General features: G+C 47.1%; 1 protein-coding gene across 2 annotated transcripts; it reads right to left on the reverse strand.

Annotated features, from left to right (window-relative positions):
- Positions 1-664: 664 nt before the first annotated feature.
- ghitm (growth hormone inducible transmembrane protein) lies at positions 665-24,787 on the reverse strand. Of its 2 annotated transcripts, none has more exons than XM_072491844.1 (9): positions 24,659-24,787; positions 21,843-22,004; positions 17,419-17,521; positions 15,024-15,135; positions 11,948-12,089; positions 6,958-7,066; positions 6,546-6,734; positions 6,292-6,463; positions 665-884 (listed from the first exon to the last, which is right to left on the reverse strand). In XM_072491844.1, the coding sequence occupies exons 2-9, from the start codon at positions 21,972-21,974 to the stop codon at positions 797-799; spliced, it is 1,047 nt and encodes a 348-aa protein (XP_072347945.1). In that variant the 5' UTR covers positions 21,975-22,004; positions 24,659-24,787; the 3' UTR covers positions 665-796. The 2 variants fall into 2 exon arrangements, with proteins under 2 accessions (XP_072347945.1, XP_072347946.1); XM_072491845.1 differs by lacking the exon at positions 24,659-24,787 and adding an exon at positions 24,638-24,656.
- Positions 24,788-27,111: the final 2,324 nt, after the last annotated feature.

The raw sequence follows: 27,111 nt of genomic DNA on the forward strand, positions 1-27,111 counted from the left end.
CGTGGGTCTCCTCCGGGTGCTCCGGTTTCCTCCCACAATCCAAAGTTGTGCGGGTTAGGTGAATTGGCCAATGATAAATTGCCCTTAGTGTCTAAGATTGCCCTTAGTGTTGGGTGGAGGTGTTGACCTTGGGTAGGGTGCTCTTTCCAAGAGCCGGTGCAGACTCAAAGGGCCGAATGGCCTCCTTCGGCACTGTAAATTCAATGATAATCTATGATTAATCTAGGACAAAGGTTCGGCACAACATCGTGGGCCGAAGGGCCTGTTCTGTGCTGTATTTTCTATGTTCTATGTCTAAGTTTCGGGCCTTTGGCCAGTTAACCACATTGCAGATTGGTTGCACATTTTGCAGCTCAAGTCAACTCCCATCACATTGGGAGCACGAAATAAACTTTCAGGAATTTTGAAATCATTTTCACCCTGGTGCAACGTTACAACTATTAAACCCAGTTTCATGTGATAAGACTTTATTAAATAAAAGTATCGCAAACATGTTATTTTTGAAATTGCAGGAAAATGACTTTGTAATCTTTAATAAAATATATTAATATTGCCTCTTCCTGTGCATTTAGAAACATCTGTTGCACATAGAACACGATGTACCTGATTATAACTTTTATTTTATTCTTCACAGAAAACAAAGGAAATGCAGAGAAGCCCCAGGTTAATCCATTGCCCCTTTATTGTTTGTTGTTTTGTCAGAGGTGTTATGCTTGGCTCTGATTAGCAGGTACAGCCCAGTGACGATACACTTCGGAAAACAAATTCACAGAAATCTCTCACGTCAGTTTTCCCGTCACTTCCTCCTGGTGGGGTTACTGTTCGACAGTATGGCGGCTACTCGAATGAAGATGTTCAACGTATCCATATAAATCCCCATACATCTACAAGGAAGCAAATTAAGATTAACACTGACAAACCAAAAATGGGGCGAGTACAGATGTGTGTCTCTCCAATTGGGGTCTCGATGTCTGTCATTAGCAGTGTGTCAGTCAAGGGGACAAAGTTAACCGGGATGCCCTCTAATCATAGAATTTACAGTGCAGAAGGATACCATTCGGCCCATCGAGACTGCACCGGCCCTTGGAAAGGGCACCCTAATTAAGCCCATATCTCCATCCTATCCCCGTAACCCCTCCTAACCTCTTTAGGACACGAAGGGGCAATTTAACATGGCCAATCCACCTAACCTGCACATCTTTGGACTGTGGGAGGAAACCGGATCACCCGGAGGAAAGCCACGCTGACACGGGGAGAATAACATAGAAAATACAGCACAGAACAGGCCCTTCGGCCCACGATGTTGTGCCGAACCTTTGTCCTAGATTAATCACAGATTATCATTGAATTTACAGTGCAGAAGGAGGCCATTCGGCCCCCTGAGTCTGCACCGGCTCTTGGAAAGAGCACCCTACCCAAACTCAACACCTCCACCCAACACCAAGGGCAATTTTGGACACTAAGGGCAATTTATCATGAATGTGTAGACTCTGCACAGTGACTCAAGCTGGGAATGGTGCCGCACTCAAAGCCTGCACAGGTCGTTGCAGAACCGCAGGGGCAGCACGGTAGCATAGTGGTTAGCATAATTGCTTCACAGCTCCAGGGTCCCAGGTTCGATTCCGGCTTGGGTCACTGTCTGTGCGGAGTCTGCACATCCTCCCCGTGTGCGCGTGGGTTTCCTCCGGGTGCTCCGGTTTCCTCCCACAGTCCAAAGATGTGCAGGTTAGGTGGATTGGCCACGATAAATTGCCCTTAGTGTTGGGTGGGGTTACTGGGTTATGGGGATAGGGTGGAGGTGTTGACCTTGGGTAAGGTGCTCTTTCAAAGATCCGCTGCAGACACAATGGGCCGAATGGCCTCCTTCTGCACTGTAAATTCTATGATAACCCAGCTGTTTAAGCTTTGCATGTAAAGGACGTCACTTGGATAGGGTCCTGAGGTCGACCTGCACTTGGTGGCACACTCCTCACACCCACTGGTGACATGCTATGTGCTCAGAGACTAAGTCTGCTCGGTGATATTTTGGCAAATGTATTTGCTCCCAACACCTCCCAACACCTCTGCAGCACTTCCCTCAACAAATATCTGGCTGCCTGAACTGGATGGGACAGAACATCCTTCAACTAAATATTGGCAAGACCATATTCAATTCTTGCAAGAAACCTGGTATTATCTTGATCATGGAGGAGCTGGAGGCATCAATACTGGGACAAAAACAGGCCCAAGTTAGGAGCGAGCGTAACTGGGTTTCACACACCCTGACTCTAACTAATAACACTCGTGCTCAGGAGGGTTTCTGCACCAAAGGGGCAATAATACAGGAGAGTTTGCCTCAGAGCTAAAGGTCAGAAAAGGTTAGCGAATGGAGCAAGTCTCTTTAGTGAACAAGATGGGAGAATTGAGATAACTAGCGGCTGCGAATACGCAAAATGGAAAAGGAAGAAAATACTCAACACACGATTAATTTTTAGCAGCCTGGTGGGGGGAGAAATTCACAAAATAAGATAGCTGGCGAGCAGGTGGAGCATCAAACATCAGCCTAAACAAACCATTAGGTTGACCCAGTGGCATGGCCAAGCTTGGCTTAAATGTTTTCAGCCACAACTCAAACACTGGTCCAAACACTGAAAAGGAAAAAGCTTTCAGCCAGAGACTCACTGATCTAAGAAGTCTGTGGCCGACACAGAGTTGGCTGCACGGTTGATAATGAAGATGAAAGCTAAAGACTGCAAGAAGCTTTCAATGGGCTAGTCAGTGGCAAATGAAGTTGAATCCAGTGATGTGAAGGGTTTGGGGAAGGCTAACAATACACAATAAATGGCAGGATACTGGAAGTGTCACAGTGCGAGTTCTGGGTGTACTCTGATCATCACATGTATGTAAAGAGCGAGTATGGAGATTTACCAGGGAATTACCTGGGCTGGAGAATTTTAGTCTCGGGGAAAGATTGCATAGGTAGGGTTGCTTGCTTTTGAACAATATGGGCTGAAGGGAGACTTAATTGACGTATAGAAAGATAGGAGTTTAGATAGCGTAGATAGGAAGGTCCTTGTTGAGGGGTTCATAACTGAGGGTAAAAATAGATGTAGAGGGGAATCAAGGGGAAATGACTGCACCAAGGTGGAGGAAGAGATCTGGAACTTACTACCTGAAAGGGCAATAGAGACAGAAACTCTCAGAACATTTAAAACATATGTGGAAATACACCTGAAGTGCTGTATGCTACAAGGCTACGGACCAAGAGCTGGAAAGTGGGATTAGCATAGATGGCTATTTGCCAGCTGACATGGATACAATGGGCTGAATGCCTCCTCTGTGCTGTACGAGTGTGTATGTGTGACAGGTACTATGGCATAAAGTTCCATTGCTCAATGTTGTTACGGTCAGTGATGAGCATCATGGATGGTACATGTACTCAGTTGGCTAATACATGCATCAATATACTTGGCTTGGCTGCAAGGTCACTCCCTTCCGGAAATGGCTCTCCAGGAAACCACAGTCTGATATCGGGATTGATCGTCACCCAAGGATCCATGATTGCCAAGTAACTGAAAGTGCCAATATCTGAAATATACACAATTAGCCTGGGACATCGAGTTTGGGGCATCGAGTAAATTGGTTTGCACAGTAAAGATGCTCTTTCAAATCCCCTAGACTGTGGGTTGTGGAGACGGCGTACCAGCATTTCTTTCCCACCCATAACTGCCCTTGAACTGAATGGCTTGTTTGACCATTTCAAGAGTCAACCACATTGCTGTAGGCCAGGCCAGGTAAGGACGGCAGATTTCCTTCCCTAAAGGACATTAGCAAACCAAATGGTTTTGACGACAATCAACGATGGTGTCATGGTCACCGTTAAGACCTTTAATTCCAGATTTTTATTGAATTTATCTGTTGTGGTGGATTCAAACCCCAGAGCAACAATGCCACTGCCTCCTCCAAGGTGAAACTGTCAAGAGTAGCTGGTTGTCTGTGTGTGACTCGTATTTGGGACAGGTTGTTCAGCCCTTAGCATATAGGTGTCCATGAAACTTGGGATGTGTGGGTGTTAACAGTAAAGAATGGCCACCAAATGATGTGGCCAATCATTCATCAGAAAATCAAGCTGATGATTAGCACTGGGACTGCGGCGCTAAGGGCCCGGGTTCGAATCCCGGCCCTGGGTCACAGTCCGTGTGGAGTTTGCACATTCTCCCCATGTCTGCGTGGGTCTCACCCCCACAACCCAAAGCTGTGCAGGGTAGGTAGATTGGCCACGCTAAATTGCCCCTTAATTGGAAAAAAAAATAATTGGGTATTCTAAATTTGAAAAAAAAAAATCAAGCTGATGGTTACTCATCTAAGGTTAACTACCAAAACGGTGAAATGCTTTTAGGTAAAAAGAGGATCTTTAAAGCAGTACTTGGTATCCAACTGGAATACTGCAGTTGCTGAGAAGGTAGATTATGCCGCCGGGATCCACAAAAGCGATATCACCACTGCTAATGCTAGTCGTGAATTGTAGTCAACATGGTTCCTCGGGTCTATTGATTTAACTGGCAACCTCCTGGATTAACAAGTTATTGAAAGTACCAAAGCTTCTCTGTGCTTAGGATCCTACTGGCCAGTGTAAAGAAACAGTCATATCTCAAGGTATGAATCCAAGCGCAAGAGGGAAAAGAATTGAATATGTTAACTAATCTTCTGGAAATATCATTTTTTAGATAAGCTTTGGTTAGGGGTCAACTGAATACCAGATACCGAATAGATATTTCCCTTCAACAATTTGTGCCCTTAAGGGAGTAAAATGTCACAAAAGCGCTTCATGGGAATCAGACAAATGGAGACAAAAATCAAAGATAGTAGAGGAGGTGACAAAAGGTGGCAACGAATCTTCAGGAGAGACAGGAGGTGAGGCGGAAAGGTGTTGGGGGGGGAATTCTAGTGCTCAGGACCCAGGCAGCTGAACACACAGCTGGCAATTTGGGAAAAGGGGGATAAGTGATGCGTAACAGTCCAGAGTTGAGGAGAATGCTTGGATGGTTGTAGGGCTGGAGGCTACAGAGATTGAGAAAGGCAAAGCCATTGAGGTACTTAAATATGGGAAGGAGAGTTTTAAGTCATGATGTTGGGGGAACAGAAGCCACTGTGGGTCAGTGAGCACATGGGAGAGGACGAACAGGATTTGGTGCAATTTAGGATATGTGAAAGTTTTGGATGAGCTCAAGTTTTTGGAGGTGAAGGTTGCAGATGGGAGTCCGCTAAGATAATGGTGGAATTAGTTAATCTGGAACCAACAATAGCACAGACGAGGTTTGCATAAGCAGGTGAACTGAGGGAGGGTCAAAGTTACATAGCTGAAAGGGCAAAGAGGATACGGATTTACCAGGATGCCAAGATTGTGTAGTCTGTCTCAGCCTGAAAACTGGCCACGTGTGGGGATGGTGTCAGTGATGAGGATATGGAGTTTGCGTGCCAGGGTTGACAGTGGCAGCGTCAGTCTTTCCGGTGTTTAACAGCAAGGAGTTTCCACTCAACCGGACTAAATGTTGGACACGCAGTCTAACGCAAAGCCATTGGTGAGGTCAAGAAAGGTGGTGTGAGGTAGAGTCAACATAGATATAGAGAAGAGAAAACGGAGCCTCATGCATGGCTCTTTGATTATGAGATTACTATGGAATAAGACTCAGGAAATGTCATTTGGGTAATGATAAGTGAAAGCAAGACTAACCACCTACCCTCCTGAAACACTATTGAAAGTGCAGGGCGGGGCAGGGGGTGTTCCTGATGTCCTGATCAACAGTTATCTCTCAAACATCACTAAAAGACGTGCTTGTTAGGTGAATTGGACATTTTGAATTCTCCCTCAGTGTACCCGAACAGGCGCCGGAATGTGGCGACTCGGGGCTTTTCACAGTAACTTCATTGCAGTGTTAATGTAAGCCTACTTAGAACATAGAACATAGAAAATACAGCACAGAACAGGCCCTTCGGCCCACGATGTTGTGCCGAACCTTTGTCCTAGATTAATCATAGATTATCATTGAATTTACAGTGCAGAAGGAGGCCATTCGGCCCCTTGAGTCTGCACTTGTGACAATAATAAATATTATTATAATACGGACGATCTGGTCATCAATCTCATTGTAGCTTGTGAACCCTTGTTATGCTCATACTCCAATGACAACACTTCACAAGTACTTTATTGCCGTAAAGCACTTCCCGAAGATAGGCAAGGCACCATTTAATTGCAAGTTCTTTTTTTATTCCTTACATGAAAAGCTAAAGAGAAAGAAATTTAGTACTTACGCATTAATGGGATCAAATTTCCGAACGCCATACACTGGGTAGTTTTCAGCTCGTTTAATCACTGTTTGGCTATCATACAGCAGGAACATGCCAAAAAGCACCAGGCCTCCATAGATAGCCACAGAATACAGACCAGCTCCGAAGACAGAGGTGGGAGGCAGGAACATGGAGCCTGAAAGAATGCATGAATTTACCAATGGGCTCACAGGTGAATCAAACCCTCAAAGATGCACATATTTCTCAAAGTCACCCACCTACAGAGGAAGCGAAAACCAATCCCAGGCCAATTGCCAGCGGTCCACCCATATTCAGGAACTTCTCGCTTGGGGCACACATAGCCACGGTGGAGAGACCACCCACAATCCCCACCGTGTACCACGCGGCTCTCATCAGGATGGGGCCGCCGAGAAGGGTCAGCGGGGCCACCACAGCACCCATCACACCTGAATAAAAACAAAAACATGACTTGACAAATCCCGATCCCACTGAAATTCAGCTAACACAGAAACCTCCCCCCTTTTCCCTTCATAATTAAGACTCGAATGCTCAAACATCTAAATGAACAAGAAAGCACATTGTGTGAATATTCATATCGCTTTGCGATGATAATTCTTTGACATTTTAACCGGTTTACTTTAAACTAAACAATTTTAAAACATTTCTCACCGGCATGCAACATCCAGGCAAGGTGCTTAGCATTTATCCCTTCCTCATAGGGTATAGATCTCACCAAAATACCTGCTCCAATCATTGCTGCAAACGTCGCCCCTATTGCCTGTGAGAAAAAGAACCCAATGAATTTCAGGGAATGACAACAAGAACACAAATCATCTGCAGAATGCCACACACTAACCAGATCTGGGAAGCGGATAATAATCTCTCAGATATGATCCTTAACAAGCTAGCATAATGTTGGATGGTAGGCAGTTTAGGTCTTACTCGGAGCTACTGGCGAATCAAAAATTAGATGAGGCTTTGAGCTTAAATTACTTCAGCCACAATTTCTCAAAACATTTCTCAATGACAGAAGTTTGCGAGCATGCTGTACAGGGTAACCAACTTTCATATTTCAACAATTGTTAGTCTGAATTATTGGATTTACACTGCTCCAGTGACAAATGGGGTATTGAGATCAATTCATTAAGATCAACCAATGAGATACTAATTGAAAGTGCTGATCTGGGAGACTTCTCGCTATGTGTTGTAAGGCAAGCACACATGGTGTTTTCCCCGACGATTCTGTTTACAACTTCTTTCTTAACGCGGCGATACACTGTAACTTACCACTGTCAAAATTAATTTAAACACTCAAAGAACAAGTTTTTAAAATATACAGGCCGGAAAATATTAAATGATAAAGATACCCCTGCCGAGGCAGCTACAGCTGAGATGGCGGCCGGCTCCCCCGCGCTTCCTTCAATCAAAACTGAGCGAAATTCTAGTTACTGAGCTCAACATATCCCAACTATGTTTGGCACTGGAGCTCAAAGATTCATCGCAAGAATCGCTGGGTTCTATTCATTCCTCCCTTGACACCATTCATTTAGCTGCCAAATCTCACGCCAGCACCCTTAGATATCGAGACGGCCTTCTGGACTACGGTGACAGGGCTACACTGGAGTCCAGGCTGACTGTGGCGATGAAGGAGTGCATGCCATTGTGGGGTAAAGTCGATGGCGAATCCATCGAGACTTCAGCGCAGACCTGGCAAGGAGGCGTGCAGCATTCAACAACAATAAGTACACGCTGTACAAGAAAGGAATGAGCTTCAGGTTGATTCCCCCCACCTGTGCCCAGCTTTGCATCAATTTTAACGGAATCACTTCTTTAACGAACCAGATGAGGCAGACTCATTCCGCACATGCACACGCAGTGTACACACACGTGTGCACACACACACACGTGTGTACACACACGTGCGCGCGCGCACACACACACACGTGCGCGCGCGCACACACACACACGTGCGCGCGCGCACACACACGTGCGCGCGCACACACACACACGTGCGCGCGCACACACACACACGTGCGCGCGCACACACACACACGTGCGCGCGCACACACACACGTGCGCGCGCACACACACACGTGCGCGCGCACACACACGTGCGCGCGCACACACACGTGCGCGCGCACACACACACACGTGCGCGCGCACACACACACACGTGCGCGCGCACACACACACACGTGCGCGCACACACACACACACGTGCGCGCACGCACACACACGTGCGCGCACGCACACACACGTGCGCGCACGCACACACACGTGCGCGCACGCACACACACGTGCGCGCACGCACACACACGTGCGCGCACACAAACACGTGCGCGCACACACACACACGTGCGCGCACACAAACACGTGCGCGCACACAAACACGTGCGCGCACACACACACACACGTGCGCACACACACGTGTGCACACACACGTGTGCACACACACACGCGCGCGCACACACACGCGCGCGCACACACACGCACACGTGCGCGCACGCACACACACGTGCGCGCACGCACACACACGTGCGCGCACGCACACACACGTGCGCGCACACAAACACGTGCGCGCACACACACACACGTGCGCGCACACAAACACGTGCGCGCACACAAACACGTGCGCGCACACACACACACGTGCGCACACACACGTGTGCACACACACGTGTGCACACACACGTGTGCGCGCACACACACGCGCGCGCACACACACGCGCGCGCGCACACACGCGCGCGCGCACACGCGCGCGCGCACACACGCGCGCGCGCACACACGCGCGCGCGCACACACGCGCGCGCGCACACACACGCGCGTGCACACACACGCGCGTGCACACACACGCGCGTGCACACACACGCGCGTGCACACACACGCGCGTGCACACACACGCGCGTGCACACACACGCGCGTGCACACACACGCGCGTGCACACACACGCGCGTGCACACACACGCGCGTGCACACACACGCGCGTGCACACACACGCGCGTGCACACACACGCGCGTGCACACACACGCGCGTGCACACACACGCGCGTGCACACACACACGCATGCACACACACACGCATGCACACACACACGCATGCACACACACACGCGTGCACACACACACGCGTGCACACACACACGCGTGCACACACACACGCGTGCACACACACACGCGTGCACACACACACGCGTGCACACACACACGCGTGCACACGCGTACACACGCGTACACACGCACACGCGTGTACACACGCACACGCGTGTACACATACACATGTACACACACACACGTGTATACACACACACACGTGTATACACACACACGTGTATACACACACACGTGTATACACACACACACGTGTATACACACACATGTACACACACACACACACGTGTATACACACACACACGTGTATACACACACACGTGTATACACAGACACGTGTATACGCGTATACACACGTGTATACACACGTATAGACACACATGTATACACACACACGTGTACACACACACGTGTACACACACACACGTGTACACACACACACGTGTACACACACACACGTGTACACACACACGTGTACACACACACGTGTACACACACACGTGTACACACACACGTGTACACACACACGTGTACACACACACGTGTACACACACACACACACGTATACACACGTGTATACACACACGTGTATACACACACACATGTATACACACACACATGTATACACACACGTATACACACACGCGTGTGTTACACACACGCACGCGCGCGCTACACACACGCACGCGCGCACGTTACACACACACACGCGCGCGCGTGTACACACGCGCGCACGCACACAATGATTACTTTGTAAACTCGGTGGAGAAGGCCTTGGGGATGAATCTGGACAAGAAAAGAAACCTGGGCAGCACGTTCATCTTGATCGTGTATGCTAAATTCTTAATGGCCGTGTCGAAGAATGTGCAGCTTATTTGGGGTAATGGGGACAGGGCGGGGGGCATAGGTGGGGTGCTTTCTCAGAGGGTCGGCAAAGACTCGATGGGCCTCCTTCTGCACTGTTGGAATTCTATGGTCTGTTGGAATTCTATGGAAGTTGCATTATGATACTGTGTGGTACTTGGTTTACCTGCTCCTTCCCTCTTCTGGAAATCAATAAAAATAATTAAAAAGAAAATGGTGATCTGGTAAATTAGATTTCAATTATGTCAACCACACCCAATGTGAGGAATTTAAACACTGTCTTAAGAGTCTCTACGTAGCAGCAAGCACAACCTGCAGCCTGAGCAAGATAATTGGCTCAAACAATACAATGTAGGTTAGTACTGCTATGCCTCTTTAACTGTTAGCTCTGTTGCCACCAATATGCATATATGCAGGTGGCGGTCATGTGTTACACGTCCGTGCTGTGACGTCTATTTGGGCAGTTCAGGTCAAAGTGCTTCAAATTTGGGCCAGCAGATACCAGCAAGATCAAGTAGTGTCAAAAACATCACAGCAAAAACAGAAAATGCTGGACAATCTTAGCGGGTCTGTCAGCATCTGTGGAGAGAGAACAGGGCAAACGTTTCGAGTCTGGATGTCTCTGTCAGCTCATCCAGACTCGAAACATTAGTGCTGTTCTCTCTCCACGGATCTGCTGAGATGTTCCAGCATTTTCTGCTTTTGTTTCTGATTACAGCATCCGCAGTCAACTGCTTTTATTTTTAAATACATGTTGGATATCAGAAACTTGATAAACTCAGGACACTTTCCAGTGTAAGAAGGGTTCTCTTGGGTTCCAGGATAGGTTACACAGTCGGGGTAAATGTAGCAAGAAGCATCACGGCGCCGACGTCCCAGGTTCGCTCCTGGCCCTGGGTCACTGTTCGTGGGGTTTGCACATTCTCCCCGTGTTTGCGTGGGTTTCACCCCCACAACCCATAGATGTGCAGGGTAGGTGGATTGACCACGCTAAATTGTCCAATTGGAATAAATGAATTGGGTACTCTAAACTTATTCAACAAAAATACAATGCAAAATGCCAATAAAGAGCTTAACATCTAAATGAATGGCTACAAGTTAAAGCACTTCCCAATTTAAAAAAATATAGCAAGAAGCGAAGCTAGCGAAGTATTTACCAGCTAATCAGAATTGTCTGGCTCAATAAAATCCTGTGTAACATGTGGATTTTGGGGTGGCACAGTGGTTAGCACTGCTGTCTCACTGCTCCAGTGACCTGTGTCTCGGGTGACTGTCTGTGTGGAGTTTGCACTTTCTTCCCCTGTCTGCATGGGTTTCCTCCAGTCCAAAGATGTGCAGGCCATGATAAATTGCCCCTTAGAATCCAAAAGGGGTTACTGGGTTATGGGGATAGGGTGGGCTTAAGTAGGGTGCTCTTTCCAAGGTGTAGACCTTAATGGGCCAAATGGCACTTCTGCACTGTAAATTCTATGATAATGAATGACACCCAAATATTCAACAATATTAAAACATTGGTATGCTTTTCTTAAGAGGGAAGATGTTTCTTAACATCTTCAAGATGGTTTAACAAACCACCCTTAAAAGCACTCAGGCATCAAACGCCAGCACATTTTCACTGAGGCTTTGTTATGTGACTTCATTATTAAGAAATAGGAAGCAAATGTTTGATTACTCTCAACAACTTACCAGGAGGGAATTCTTCATCATGAGGTTCATGATGGCTGGTGATCTGCTGATTGCTGCGGCAGACAATGCAGTCAACCCTATACTTCCTGAAAAGTACATGTAGGTGGAACGGATCCGCTCCTTCACATACTCTGGCCAGATGCTGCAAGATACATCATCAAGTTAGTGGCATTTCATACGGTCACATTCTTTAGATACGCATATTTCCCATCCTCCCCTCCAATACATCTACAATGAGTAAAGAATCACCACTTGATCAAACAAAGCAAAAGGTTCCTGTTTCAAAGCCGATTTTTGAAAAATCAGCCAATTTTAATCACCGTCGTATTTGTACTGCAAATGTCACTGGTTAGCGAGGAGAAAACTACTAACCATGATCCATAAAACTAATGGTTACCAAGTGGCCAATGATATAGAAGCATTGTGTAACTACAGCAATAATCACAGTTTTAGTTTTAAATTAATCGCTATTGTGGATTTTGATCAAATTCTAGTTTGATTTGGACGGGAAACATGGTGCTAATTTCGCTCTGGTTCCCTGGTTTTTAATTTTAAAAAGAAAATGCAGATTTAATTTTGGATTTCATGTTTTTATTCCAGTCTTTTCAAGAATTTTCTTTTTCTGAAAAGGTCATTTTTTCTGGTTCATCTCAGACAGCCCAGGACCAGGTGAAAAACCTCCAGTTTAAACAATAAACTTTACTCATCTGCTTCAGGTTGCAACTTTCTGCTCCAAAGGTTGGCAACCACCGAGCTCTGCTTTAGTAATAGAAATCATTAATTTAAGCCTTTACTCCAAAGACCATTCTCAGTGATAGAATTAACGAATGGTCATCTTTGCTGTAAACATAAGAAATGTCACACTTTGTAGATCTTAGGCAAGAGTAGCATCAAGCCTGTTTAGAATGCCTTCTATTCCTGTCACACTGATATCAATGACTGGAGTCACCGATGAGGAATAGCCAGGAGTCTGGGTATTGGGAGTAACGTTGGAACATTTTTCACTCCCTATTTTCACTCACCCCATACCTGAACCAGAAAGACAAGAGGCAAAGGCTCCAGTCAGGCTGAATGCAGTGAAAGACCTGATCCAGAAAGACGAGGCTGTGGCAGGAACAAGTTCTCTCAACTCTTCCCCATGCCTCCTGGCAGCTGGTGTTTAACAACACAAAATGGAAAGTTCGGTTTTGCAAGGGGAATAGAATGTAAAAAACAGGGATGTTTTGCTACAGTTGTACAAGGCATTGGTGAGACCCCATCTGGAGTACCGTGTCCAATTTCAGGATCTTTATTTAAGAAAGGATATAAATGCATTTGAGAGGGGGGCGGGGTTATCTTACGAGGAAAGGTTGGACGGACTGGACCTGAATCCACTGGAGTTTAGAACATTGTGGTGATCTTATGTGAAACATAAAAGATCCTGAGGAGACTTGACAGGATGGATGCTGAGAGGATGTATCCCCTTGTGGGAGAGAGCAGAAATAAGAATCACAGTTTAAAAAAATAAGGGGTCTCCCATTGTAGACAGATGAGAATTTTTCCTCCAGAGAGGGTTGTGAATCTTTGGAGCTCTCTTCCCCAGAGCGGTGAAGGCAGTCGATTAATATTTTAAAGGCAGAGGTAGGTAGATTCTTGACTAATAAGGGAGTGAAAGGTTATCAGGGGTAGAGGGAATGTGGGGTTGAGGCCACAATCAGATCAGCCATGACCTTATTGAATGGCGGAGCAGGCCCGGGGGGCCGGATGGTCGAATCCTGCTCCTAAATACAAGTCTGTCCTCTGAGACCAGTTATCAGGCACAACAAAAAGCCCTGGCAAACATCCACTGATAAATGGAATGGGGTGATCAGATATCACCTAGTTTCTCTGATCTTGGGAGTACATGCTTTCCTCTGCTCTCCAGCCTGTAATGATCCTGGCAAAGGAGTTGAACTCTGTTGTTTTTCTGTGTGAACAGCGTCTTAAAAATCACAATCACTATACTGATCTTGAAATGGTAACCTTGCTACTTAGTAAACGGATTTAGATTGCTACCTCCCGCTGCACAAAACTCTTCAAACATGATTGGTCAACTTTGCCTGTAGTAAGTCATGATGCTTACATAGGAATTTACTCAACTGGAAGAGACCATTTTGTTCCCTCTGTCTGATCCCCGAATCAAATGGGTATCAACTAAAAATTCCCCACACCTACATTTTGCACTTGATACTCAGCTCGGAACTTTGTTCCCAACTCCTTTGAACTTGCTAATAAAATCGTTCGACAATACACTCCAAACAATTTTGCACAAAGTAGTTGAAGCTAAACTGTCTTTTCAAACTCCCTCGATTATTGAAGTTGTGTCCTCTTGCAGCATTAGTGTGGGCAAAATATTAATATTTATTTTCCCTAAATTTAATTAATTTTAGAAGAGCACAAAGCTTGTCGTGCAGACTAAGGCTTAAACGCTGCAGTAATGGTGGGAGGATATTACATTTATTTTAGAAAATACAAGGAACTCAGGGAGTCTGTAAGCTAAATGCTACTGAGCCATACACTCTGAAATGACCCACATTGGATTCCCATGCTGATCACAGCTAGGGAGCAGTGGACCCCTTCTGTTTGGCCTCTGGCTTGAGTGGTGCAGGCTTGGAGTGCAAAAGCTAAGTGTTCCACTGTTCATGACCCAACCAGTGATCCCTACTGCAAGGAGCAATCAAATAGCCTAACAATCAACATCATGCTCAAACTTTAATTTCCAATGTCTCAAGGTAGACGATGGGTCTGGCCTACACGTGACTCCAGACCCACAGCAATGTGGACGACTCTTAACTGCCCCCCTCAAGGACAATTAGGGATGGGTAATAAATGCTGGCAGTCTGCGATGCCCACGCCCCATGAACGTAGCAGCGTGAGGCATGTGGCGGTGAAAGAGAGGAGGGCATGAGATCTTTACCTTATGGCAACAAGTGAATGCTGTACATTACATGTAGGTAAACAATTCAATGGTTTAAAGTTAACATCCTTGAGAAGCTCAATCTAAATTTCTGAGTTTGTTCTGCTACTCATGGCTGCTGGCCGAGGGTTACATACGTACACAGCTTTCTCAATGGCTCCGATCTCACTGGACATTCCCAATCCATAGTAACAAAGTGCCCCAAGACCAACTGCTGCTCCTCCAGCCACAAACAATCTTCCGGTGGTTTCAACTGAAAAACAATAGTTCAGGTTTGTCAGAATGTACTGCGTAAAGCTAACGGGATACTGGTAAAATCAAACAGTCTGGCAGGCACAGCAGGCAACACAGTGTTGTCCACACACAGTAAATGTAGATTTGAGACTAGCCTGATAACTAGGCCGCCTGGCCCCTATGGATACTGAGGCACGGTACATAACAGCACAATGCTTTACAAGGGTCACCAAGACAGTGAATGTTACTGAAGTCAGATTAGCTAAAGCGCATTACAGGAATGTCAGATGAAATTTTTCTGTGCATCTAACCCGAGTGCGCCTCATACAGTAGACAGAATTTGGACCTTCATTTAATCCATGCTCTGTCTGACCTGCATGTTCTCCATACTGACACTTTTTGAAAAGAAAACGGAGATATCTAAATTTTAAAAAACTAAATGACTGGCTTGACAAGCATGTCAAGATGAGGGCGATTAGGTGAACCAGGAAGAACCGATTGGTGATCAGTTAAAGTCTGACTCTTTAAGACTGCAGACTTAGAGGTATCTGAACAAAGTAAGGAGCTTACAATTTTGACATCTGGGAGAAGAGTGAGACAGGAGTGACAAATGAGTTTTATTTACAAGGAAGGAGGGGAGAAGAAAATTGACGAGGAGCAATGGTCACAGTCAGTCGTAAAGAATAAGTATAGAGAAGATTACAACGGATGAGAGAGATTGGAGTGAGAGTATTATTTAGCTGCTGACGAGCTTGGTTTGTTGATCCTGTCCAGGAACGCAGGCTTGGTGCTGGAACAGCGGCCAACATCGGGATGAGCTCAGCAAGTTTTAAGCTGAAGAGAACATTTTTTTTTTGGCAGGAATAGGGAAACCAATCTACATGTAGGGTATGCTATCATATTATAGGGAGTGTTGTAATGGCTCCACTGATAATAAGAGGCAAACCAAGAAACTCGACATGAGCATTAAGGATATGGGTGGTCACTTAATGGGAAACCGGAATGAAGAAAAACAATTTGTAAGAAATAGGAGTTCCCCTGATGCATGGACAGCGAGATAAAGTAATTCATTGCGCTCAGAAAAAATGAAGGCGCTGTGCTCTGAAGAAAGTAAACAAACATAGTATTGGATCATGGAGGAGATCCCTGGTGTTAAGAATGAGGTGAAACATCAAATTCTTAACTTGACAAGACGTTTCCCATTCCTGGTGGTACGTTTTCAGGACAAGAGGCCAGCCATTTATGACTGAGATAAGGAGGAATTTCTTTCCTCAAAGAATTATAAATCTTTAGAATTCTTTGCCCCAACGAGCCATGGATTCTCAGTCAGCGAGTATATTCAAGAGATGGTTTCAGATTTTTGAAAATTAAGTGTTATGAGGATAGTGGAGTTAAGATCGCAAGTTAGATACGGTAATAGAATCATAGAATAACTAGTGCAAAAGCGGGCATTCAGCTCATCGAGTATGTGCCAACCCTCTGAAAGAGTACCTTAATAATAATCTTTATTGTCACAAGTAGGCTTACATTAACACTGCAATGAAGTTACTGTGAAAATCCCCTAGTCACCACATTCCGGCGCCTGTTCGGGTACACAGAGGGAGAATTCAGAATGTCCAATTCACCTAACAAGCACGTCTTTCGGGACTTGTGGGAGGAAACTGGAGCACCCGGAGGAAACCCACGCAGACACAGGGTGAACATGCAGACTCCGCACAGACAGTGACCCAAGCCAGGAATCAAACCTGGGACCCTGACGCTGTGAAGCAACAGTGCTAACCACTGCTACCGTGCCGCCGCACTTTACCTAGGTTTATCCCCCAACTGATCCCCGTAACCCCACTTAACATTTTGGACACTAAGGGCAATTTAGCACAGTCAATCAACCTAACCTGCACATTTTTGAACTGTGGGAGGAAATTTTAGCAAACCCATGCAGACACGGGGAGAAAGTGCAAACTCAAACTCCACACATATTGATGAACGGCATGACAGGTTTGGAAGGGCCTACCCATGCTTCTACTTCTTATAATATTTATTCTTATCACAGGCATGCAAGAGTGTAAGAGAAATAACAAGGAGCTGAGAAATACTGGGGTAGTGAGGGAATCAGAATTAAACACAGCACAGAGCGGGCAATAGGTGTTCCATTTCTCAGTGTCCGATATCATTGCGCATTTTAGTGCCAAGCAGTCTGAAGTACATTTCTTGGCAATAAGCCAACGTTCAATTATACCAAACACTCTCACTTATAAACCCATAGATACTCTCCCACAAGGATAATCTCGAGTCATGGTCTTACTTTTGGCTGCAGTTTCCAACGAAGGGCCCATCACTGCTTCCTTCATCTTTTCACGCATTGTTTTTGCCCGTCGAACGCCAATCCGAGTCTTGCTGGCGTAATTCTGGAACAGGAAAGGTGGTTGCCATTAGCACTTCAGTAGCGATGCATTGTCAAGTGAAAGTGGGAGACACAGCCGAACAAAAGTGGAGGGGGGGCCCACCTCCCAACACACCCCAACTCCATCACATAGACAACCAATTCAAAATTAGTAACTGCCTTTTCTGGACTTGCAATCCTTAGTTTTACACCCAGCATGAATTCAGCGGATAACTAACACAAGTGTCCACTTCTGCGCTGCATCTCTGTGAAGCTTGTCGACCATCAGCCTCTGGAAAGCCACTCTAGTTAGCTCTCACTGCACTGGGACACATTACAGACAATATTGCATTCTGGTATTTGCATTCCTAAGAGTTCAATCTCATTGAAGAGGAGCAGTCATAGAACATAGAATACAGCGCAGTACAGGCCCTTCGGCCCACGATGTTGCACCGAAACAAAAGCCATCTAACCTACACTATACCATTATCATCCATATGTTTATCCAATAAACTTTTAAATGCCCTCAATGTTGGCGAGTTCACTACTGTAGCAGGTAGGGCATTCCACGGCCTCACTACTCTTTGCGTAAAGAACCTACCTCTGACCTCTGTCCTATATCTATTACCCCTCAGTTTAAAGTTGTGTCCCCTCGTGCCAGCCATTTCCATCCGCGGGAGAAGGCTCTCACTGTCCACCCTATCCAACCCCCTGATCATTTTGTATGCCTCTATTAAGTCTCCTCTTAATCTTCTTCTCTCCAACGAAAACAACCTCAAGTCCATCAGCCTTTCCTCATAAAATTTTCCCTCCATACCAGGCAACATCCTGGTAAATCTCCTCTGCACCCGCTCCAAAGCCTCCACGTCCTTCCTATAATGCGGTGACCAGAACTGTACGCAATACTCCAAATGCGGCCGTACCAGAGTTCTGTACAGCTGCAACATGACCTCCTGACTCCGGAACTCAATCCCTCTACCAATAAAGGCCAACACTCCATAGGCCTTCTTCACCACCCTATCAACCTGGGTGGCAACTTTCAGGGATCTATGTACCTGGACACCTAGATCCCTCTGCTCATCCACACTTCCAAGAACTTTACCATTAGCCAAATATTCCGCATTCCTGTTATTCCTTCCAAAGTGAATCACCTCACACTTCTCTACATTAAACTCCATTTGCCACCTCTCAGCCCAGCTCTGCAGCTTATCTTTATCCCCCTGTAACCTGCTACTTCCTTCCACACTATCGACAACACCACCGACTTTAGTATCGTCTGCAAATTTACTCACCCACCCTTCTGCGCCTTCCTCTAGGTCATTGATAAAAATGACAAACAGCAACGGCCCCAGAACAGATCCTTGTGGTACTCCACTTGTGACTGAACTCCATCAAAGATGACTCCCAGTCATCTTTGCTCATTTGTATTCCGCAGGAGTGGTTGTCCTTCAGCAACATTATCCACAACACAAGATCAGTAATTATAGATTACTGACAATATCCATCTTCCATGCTCCAAGGCAGCCAATGAGCTGTCTACCTGCATGTTCAAGTATTAATAGGCCAACACGGTTTGCAAATCAACACTGACAAGGCCTAAGCCATCCTGTTTAGTCCCTGCCAGGAACTCTTCAGCTCCTCATAGAATTTACAGTGCAGAAGGAGGCCATTCGGCCCATCGAGTCTGCACCGGCTCTTGGAGAGAGCACCCTACCCAAGGTCAACACCTCCATCCTATCCCTTTCCAATGCTTCCACATCCTTCCTATAGTGAGGTGACCAGAACTGCACACAATACAATCGTATTGCAACCCCACTGAAACCATTTGTATCAGACGTCTGCAAAGTGATGTTGCCCGCCCACCCCAATACTTCTCTTGCACTCTACCGTAGAAAGATTACAAGACATAAGAAATAAAGGCAGGAGGAGGCCGTTCGGCCCTTCATGCCTGCTCTGCCATTCAAGGTTCACAAAATTTGAATGAAGAAATTTAAGAGCTCAGTTCTTAATGGATGACTCCTCGTTGAGGCCGTGATCCATAGCTCCAGATCCTCTAGCCAGGAAAATGCTTCACCTGCGACCCTTAAATGTCTCCCAAGAATTTTACAATTAAACCATCTCTTATCCTTCTAAACTCCAAGGAACATGGGCCTAACCACCCAGTCAACCTTCGTTGCATGCCTTCCAATGCAAGTATATCCTGCCTTAGATGAGACCACAAGACCTGTGCCCTTGGCCCCTGATTTGGTTTCATCAAGGTCCTGTGCAATTTGGCAATAAAAGGCAACCAACAATATGATTTCCAACTTAGTGACTCAAAGGCACCCAAGCTCCTTGTGAATATTAACATTTCTGTCTGGATATTGGTAAAGAAATCCGCTTTCCTATCAAAGTGGATATCACACTTCCCCACGCTATATTTCATATGCCACATTCTTGCTTAATTGGTCGAGATTCTTCCCCACAAAATTATTTTCCCCACGTAATCACACTAGGTCATCTCCTCTTAGCCTAAAGATTGTCAACAAAGTTGAGGTCCACGCACTGATTCTTATGGTACCTCAGTCGTGCCAGCCAACCTGACATTTACTAATGTTTAGGCAGGGAATTTTAGAACTTAGTGTCAGAAGGCTAAAGGCAGTGGTGCTAATGATTGGGTTGAAGAATGGCCAAGGGTCAGAGCTGGACGAATAGAGATGTATGAAAGCTGTAGGGTGAGATAGGGAAAGACAAGGCCACGGAGAGGGACTTCAGCATGTGGTTAAGAATTGTTTAACGGAGGGGCTCATGGAGCAGGGAGCCAAGTTATGTCCGTCAGCAAGCACAAGCATGAGGGGGGAATTGAACTTAGTGCAGGTATGAGAGAGTGCACAGGTATGAGAGAGGCAGCAGAGTTTTAATGAGCTGACAGTTGCGGAGGGTGGAAAATGGGAGGCCAGTCAGAGGAGCAGTCGAGTCAGGAGGTTACAGAAGCATGATGATTTGTAAACTGCGAGGAAAGGACACGGTTATCCAGGAGTGATTCCACTGACAACTAGAGATCTTTTATATTAAACCAAACTTTATTACCAACACAGAATTTACTCCATTAACATACAAAGAAAAAACAACTTTTCAATTAAACCGTTCTAAAAAAAAAGAAAGGTCTTTAAGCTTACTTTCCCATCTACTTTCAATGAAGCAAAATCCACACAAGAGGTCACATGCCACTTATTAATAAAGTTAACTTAGTGGCTTCCAGATTTATTCACAAAGTCCTTAGAAGAGAAGCTTTCAGAAGTCAGTCTGAGAAAACACATCTCCTTTCCTCAGAACCCAGAGTAGAACTCTAAAAACGAAACTAAAAACACACACGGGGCAGGGTTGAAAACGAAACGAAAAAACAGACCCAGCCCCTGCAATGAGTGACACCACAGGCTGCCTAGCTGTTAACCCCTTAAAGCACAGCTTTAGCAGACATATAATCTGGATACCTTTACCCAAATTACTTTAATAACATTACTGCAACAGACATATAATACGTAGACAGTCTTTGTGAATGAGAAAACATGGGTGTCAAGTAGGATGCCAAGACTGGGAACAAACTAATGTAGCTTGAGGCACCGGCCAGGGAGGTGGGCTGCATGGCTAGCAAGAGAACAGAATTTGCAGAAGGGGCTGAAATTAGTGGCTTTAGTCTTACAACACGGAGCAGTGGAAGAGCTGAGACAAGTGATAGTGAGGTTAGAGCTCGGTGTTGTGATCATGCAAGAGAAAAACAAAAGGGACCAAAGGGGTTGGAGAGCCTCAGGGGATGGGATGGGATGTCACTGCAGGGGAATCTCTGGCAATGACAGGATAGATAAGACTGGACAACAGACTGGACATTGTGGGCAGCACGGTAGCACAGTGGTTAGCACAGTTGCTTCACAGCTCCAGGGTCCTAGGTTCGATTCGCGGCTTGGGTCTCTGTCTGTGCGGGGTCTGCACGTTCTCCCCGTATCTGTGTGGGTTTCCTCCAGGTTATCCGGTTTTCTCCCACAGTCCACAAAGATGTGCGGGTTAGGTGGATTGGCCATGCTAAATTGCCCTTTGTGTCCCAAAAAGGTTAAGTGGGGGTCACTGGGTTACAGAGATAGGGTAGAGACATGGGCTTGAGTAGGGTGCTCTTTGTAAGGGCCAGTGCAGACTCAATGGGACAAATGGCCTCCTTCTGCACTGTAAATTCTGTGATGTCAAGGAACAGCCTTCTGCAATTTCCCTTAAAAGCACACATTGTCCTGATTTGGACACCTATTAAAGAGGACACAGCATATTAGTTATTATTAAATCACATTACTTTAAAGCTAGTGACAACTGTGACTCACCTGTTTGGGCTGCAGAAGCCATTGAGTGGTTTTCAGGTTGCAGCTCCTCCATGCTGGGCTCCCCTGAGTGAGAACAGGCCGCAGGCTCAGGGCTGGTAAATTCCTCAGACAAGTGATCCTCGCCACCAACATGATGTCACAGCATCAAAATCTTTATGGTAACTGCAACAAGTAAAAGGCAGAGGGACTTTGTTAGGACCCGACAGAGATTGTACTCGCCTTACAATGGCGGTCTTCGCTGACAAAGCCTATGTTACAGAATCTATGATGAGTACAATGAAAACTATTGAGAGTTCGGCAATTTATTATTAAAATTAATATTTTCATCGAAAGTAATTTGTGCTTCTCTCAATTCTGGTCAACTCAGATCACCAACCAGCTTGTAACTCAAGATTTTTATTTCTATGAGAAGGATATTGCTTAATAATACGTAGTTCGACAGTCCAAATAAATCTGTGACCATAGCTTGTTTAGTAATCAGGTTTAATTACAGGTCATCTCTACCTATTTCTCCCTGTTGTACAGTTACAAACTCAAACCGATATATCATAGTTTTGTAAGACAGGCAATTACAAAACAGATATTTTGTTAAATTGCGAAAGTCAGAGATACGGCCTTTACTGCAAAACACAACTGAGGTCAGAAAGAAAGGTAGAGAAAAATCAGAAGGCAATAATGCCAAACTCGAGTTTTAAAAGCTTGCAGCTGCTGTACAAAAGGAAGGACACAGGGGATAATCGGGAGCTTTCTAGCTTCACGGATAGATGAAAAACAAAGCAGTGAGAATAATTTAAGTGCATTATCCGTCAAGGAATAACACACTCTGGAAAGCAGATTTACAAGGTATTCAATTGTTCCAGTAAAACTGTCAGTGTGGCTCAGCTGTCTCGCAGCTAGATAAACTTGGGAGAACTCTAGGTCACAGTGGGTCTGTTGTATTTCCTCAAGTGGTTGGTGTTGTATGTAAGGGACATTAAACAAGGTATTTGCAATGAGTTTAGTGATTCACCCGGATGTTCACCATCCCAGGGTGATATACAAACAACAACTGGAAATTCTCCCAGTACTGAATCCTGACCAGAGATCCCTCGAATCTTATTAATTTCATTGCTGCTCGTGCAATGTCACTTTTTGCACAGAATGGCCGCAATGCCTACTGGCCTCAAGTAAACAACGCAGCAAAGTCTTGGCTTTTCTAAATGTGAAAATTAGATATTGATGCAAATATATAAAAAAGAATCAACCTTACAAAACATTTGCTTCTAGTTACTGGCAAATAAATCGGATGGGACTATCAGGAGGAGACAGTTAAGGTTTTTCAGCTTCCAAATTCAAGTCAACAAACAAATTGATGCAAGAGACATTTAGCTTGATTCTGCATTAGGAGAGAAGTGCCTGGTGCTGAGGTCTGACAAACACATGATGCAACACAGTGTCACAGTCAGCCACTTCGCATATCAACAATCCTGCCAGTCCAGAAAGTACAGGAGTACACACATACACACAATTCTATTGTCTTAACAGATACGGAGTAAATATTAATGGGCCATGAGAGTATTAAAAGAGTGCACACACATACAAGGAAGAATGTGCAGGATTACGGGGGGAACTGGACTAGCTGAGCTTCTCAGAGGGCGAGCGCAGACGTAATGGGCGGAATGGCCTCCTTCAGCACAGTGACAAAGAGGAACAGAGGCTGAGAATGAAAACTGCGCAGTATTCATCAAAATGAGAAGTGCTGGCGGGCAAGCAGGGGGAGCGTGGCACAGTGGTTAGCACTGCCACCTCACTGCACCAGGGACCCGGGTTCGATTCCAGCCTTGGGTGACTGTCAGTGCAGAGTCTGCACGTTCTCCCCGTGTCTGCGTGGGATTCCTCCGGGTGCTCCGGTTTCCTCCCACAGTCCAAAGATATGCAGGTTAGGTGGATTAGCCGTGATCAATGTGCGGGCATAGGGTAGAGTGGCCTTTCGGAAGGTCAGTGCAGACTTGCTGGGCCAATTAGCCTTCTTCTGTTTTGGAGGGATTCTGCAGCAAAGGTCCAGTTTCAGACCTGGGGACAGCGGATCAGGGCAGATGTGGTTGTGATTCATGCAAAGCGGCATCGCCTCAGAGACCATTCCTCATGTGCAGAAGGGTTCACACACATACACACTCCCACAGGGGGTACCAACACTCACACACCCCACCCAGGGTGGGGGCAGTCAGACAGACACCCGCCCCCCAGGGTGGCCACACCTCCTCCTCCCCCCCCCCCAACCCCCGGGTGGACACACCTCCCCCCCCCCCCCCAGGTGGACACACCTCCCCCCCGCCCCCCCCCCCCCCAGGTGGACACCCCCCCCCGGGTGGAAACACCTCCCCCCCGGGTGGACACACCTCCCCGTCCCGTGTGTGGACACACCTCCCCCCGCCTGGACACACCTCCCCCCCGCCCCCCCCCCGGGTGGACACACCTCCCCCCCGGGTGGACACACCTCCCCCCGGGTGGACACACCTCCCCCCGGGTGGACACGCCTCCCCCACCCCCCCCGGTGGACACACCTCCCCGCCCCCCCCGGTGGACACACCTCCCCCCCCCCCCCGGTGGACACACCTCCCCCCGCCCCCCCCCCGGTGGACACACCTCCCCCCGCCCCCCCCCCGGTGGACACACCTCCCCCCCCCCCCCCCCCGGTGGACACACCTCCCCCCCCCCCCCCCCCGGTGGACACACCTCCCCCCCCCCCGCCCCCCCCCCCGGTGGACACACCTCCCCCCCCCCCGGGTGGACACACCTCCCCCCCTCACCCTCACCCTAACCGCCATCCCTCTCACCCTCTCTCGCTGCGCGCTCCGAGTCTTCGTTGTCTTTCCGGAATATTCTCTCTGTCTCTGCGCCTGCGCACTGGCGGAGCTCCCCTTCCCAGGAGGCCGCGGGGCCGCGCACGCGCTGTTTGGTCACTGGTCGCTGCCTGTGATTGGGCCCGAGCCACAAACCCGGGGTTACCCTGGCAACCGCACCCCCACCCCTCACCCTGACCCCCACCCCTCCACTCCAACTCCCACTTCCCCATGCGCCAGCCTCACACCAATCCCGACCCTCATCCAAATCATAATCCCAACCCCCACCCAATTACCCACCAACCCCCATCAATCAACTCCATTCCAACCCCACGCCTGTCTGTCAGCTGGTTAGCCCACACTGATACTGTTTCACTCTGTGTTTTGGGTCTAGAGCTGGTCCTTTGGGGCGTGTCTATTAGGTGCTTCTGATGTTAACTATTGCTCTACAATTGCAGTCCAGGCTGAGAAGGTGCATTCCGACCTTCTAGACCCATAAGAGTTCCTTCATACTCAACTTGAAACGTTAACTCTGTGTTATTCCATAGAATCGCTACAGTGCAAAAGGAGGCCATTCAGCCCATTGAGTGCACCCACCCTCTGAAAGAGCACCCCACCAAGGCCTACTCCGCCGCCCAATCCCCGTAACCCCACCTAACCTGCACATCTCTCCACGTAGATTCTGCCAGGCATGCTGAGTTTTCCAGCATTGCCTGTTTTGATTTAGATTTATTATCACGTGTACTGATGTACAGTGAAAAGCATTGTTCTGCGTACTGTCCAGCAGTTCGCTCCATACATGAAAAACATAGGACGTACGATAAACACACAATGTAAATACATAGACATCGGGTAAAGCATATGGAGTGTAGTACTACGCAGAAGAGAAGGTGCATATAGAACTCAGTTCAGTCTATGAGGGTCATTCAAGAGTCTGGTAACAGCGGGGAAGAAGCTGCTTTTGAACCTGTTAGTGTGTGTTCTCAGACTTTAGCCTCTTCTGCCCAATGGAAGAGGTTGGAAGAGAGAATAACATGGGTGGGAGGGGTCTTTGATTATGCTGCCCGCTTTCCCAAGGCAGCGGGAGATGTAGACAGAGTCAATGGATGGGAGGTAGGTTTGTGTGATGGACTGGGCTGTGTTCACGACTCTCTGTAGTTTCTTACGGTCTTGGGCTGAGCAGTTGCCATACCAGGCTGTGATGCAGCCAGATTGGATACTTTCTGTGGTGCATCTGTAAAAATTGACAGATTGTGGGCTATGGACATACCAAATTTCCTTAGTTTCCTGAGGAAGTATAGGCGCTGTTGTGCTTTCTTGGTCGTAGCGTTGATGTGGGTGGACCGGACAGATTGTAGTTGATGTGTACACCTAAGAATTTGAAGCTGTCAACCATCTCCACCTCGGCACCATTGATGCAGACAGAAGTATGTACGACACTTCGCTCTCCATGTACTCTGTCTCATCATTGTTTGAGATCAGACCCACTACGGTCGTGTCATCATCAAACGTGTAGATGGAGTTGGAGCCAAATTTTGCGACTCAATCGTGTGTGTACAGGGAGTAGAGTAGGGGGCTAAGTACACAGCCTTGTGGGGCCCCAGTATTGAGGACGATCGTAGAGGGGGTGTTGTTGTTTATCCTTACTGATTGTGGGCTATGTGTCAAGAAGTCAAGGATCCAGTTGCAGAGGGAGGAGCCAAGTCCTAGGTTTTGGAGTTTTGATATGAACTTGGCTGGGATTATGGTGTTGAAGGCGCAACTGTAGACAAAGAATAGAAGTCTGATGTAGAAGTCCTTGTTGTCGAGATCCTCCAGGGATGAGTAGAGGACCAGGGAGATGGCGTCTGCTGTGGACCGTTTGTGGCGGTACGCAAATTGCAGCAAATCTCGGCATTCTGGGAGTATGGAGTTGGTGTGTTTCATGACCAACCTCGCGAAGCAGTTCATGATGATAGATGTCAAGGCCACTGGACGGCAGTCATTGAGGGGCGTTGCCTGGTTCTTCTTTGGCCGTATGATGGTGGTCTTCTTGAAGGAGGTGGGAACCTCGGAACGGAGTAGGGAGAGGTTGAAGATATCCGTGAACACACCCACCAGTTCGTCCGCATGGGATTTGAGTGCACGACCAGGGACTCTGTCAGGACCACACATGTATTTCCACATTGCCAGAGTGGCTACAGTTCAAAAGTACTCCATTCGCCGTTAAATGCGTTGGAAATGTTCTGAGGTTGTGAAAAGCACAATATACCTTCTCAAGGCGAACTTGATTTTCTCCAGGCAGAGAAAGCTAGCCATGTCAGTTATCCAGGTCTCCGACTCCGGGGGCTTTGAGTCCCTCCAAGCTAATAATATCCGTCTCCGGGCTACCAGGGAGGCAAAGGCCAGAATGTCTGCCACTTTCTCCTCCTGGATTCCCGGGTCTTCCGACACCCCGAAAACCGCCA

The sequence above is a fragment of the Scyliorhinus torazame genome, chromosome 28, assembly GCF_047496885.1.
Source record: "Scyliorhinus torazame isolate Kashiwa2021f chromosome 28, sScyTor2.1, whole genome shotgun sequence".
Lineage (NCBI taxonomy): Eukaryota > Metazoa > Chordata > Chondrichthyes > Carcharhiniformes > Scyliorhinidae > Scyliorhinus > Scyliorhinus torazame.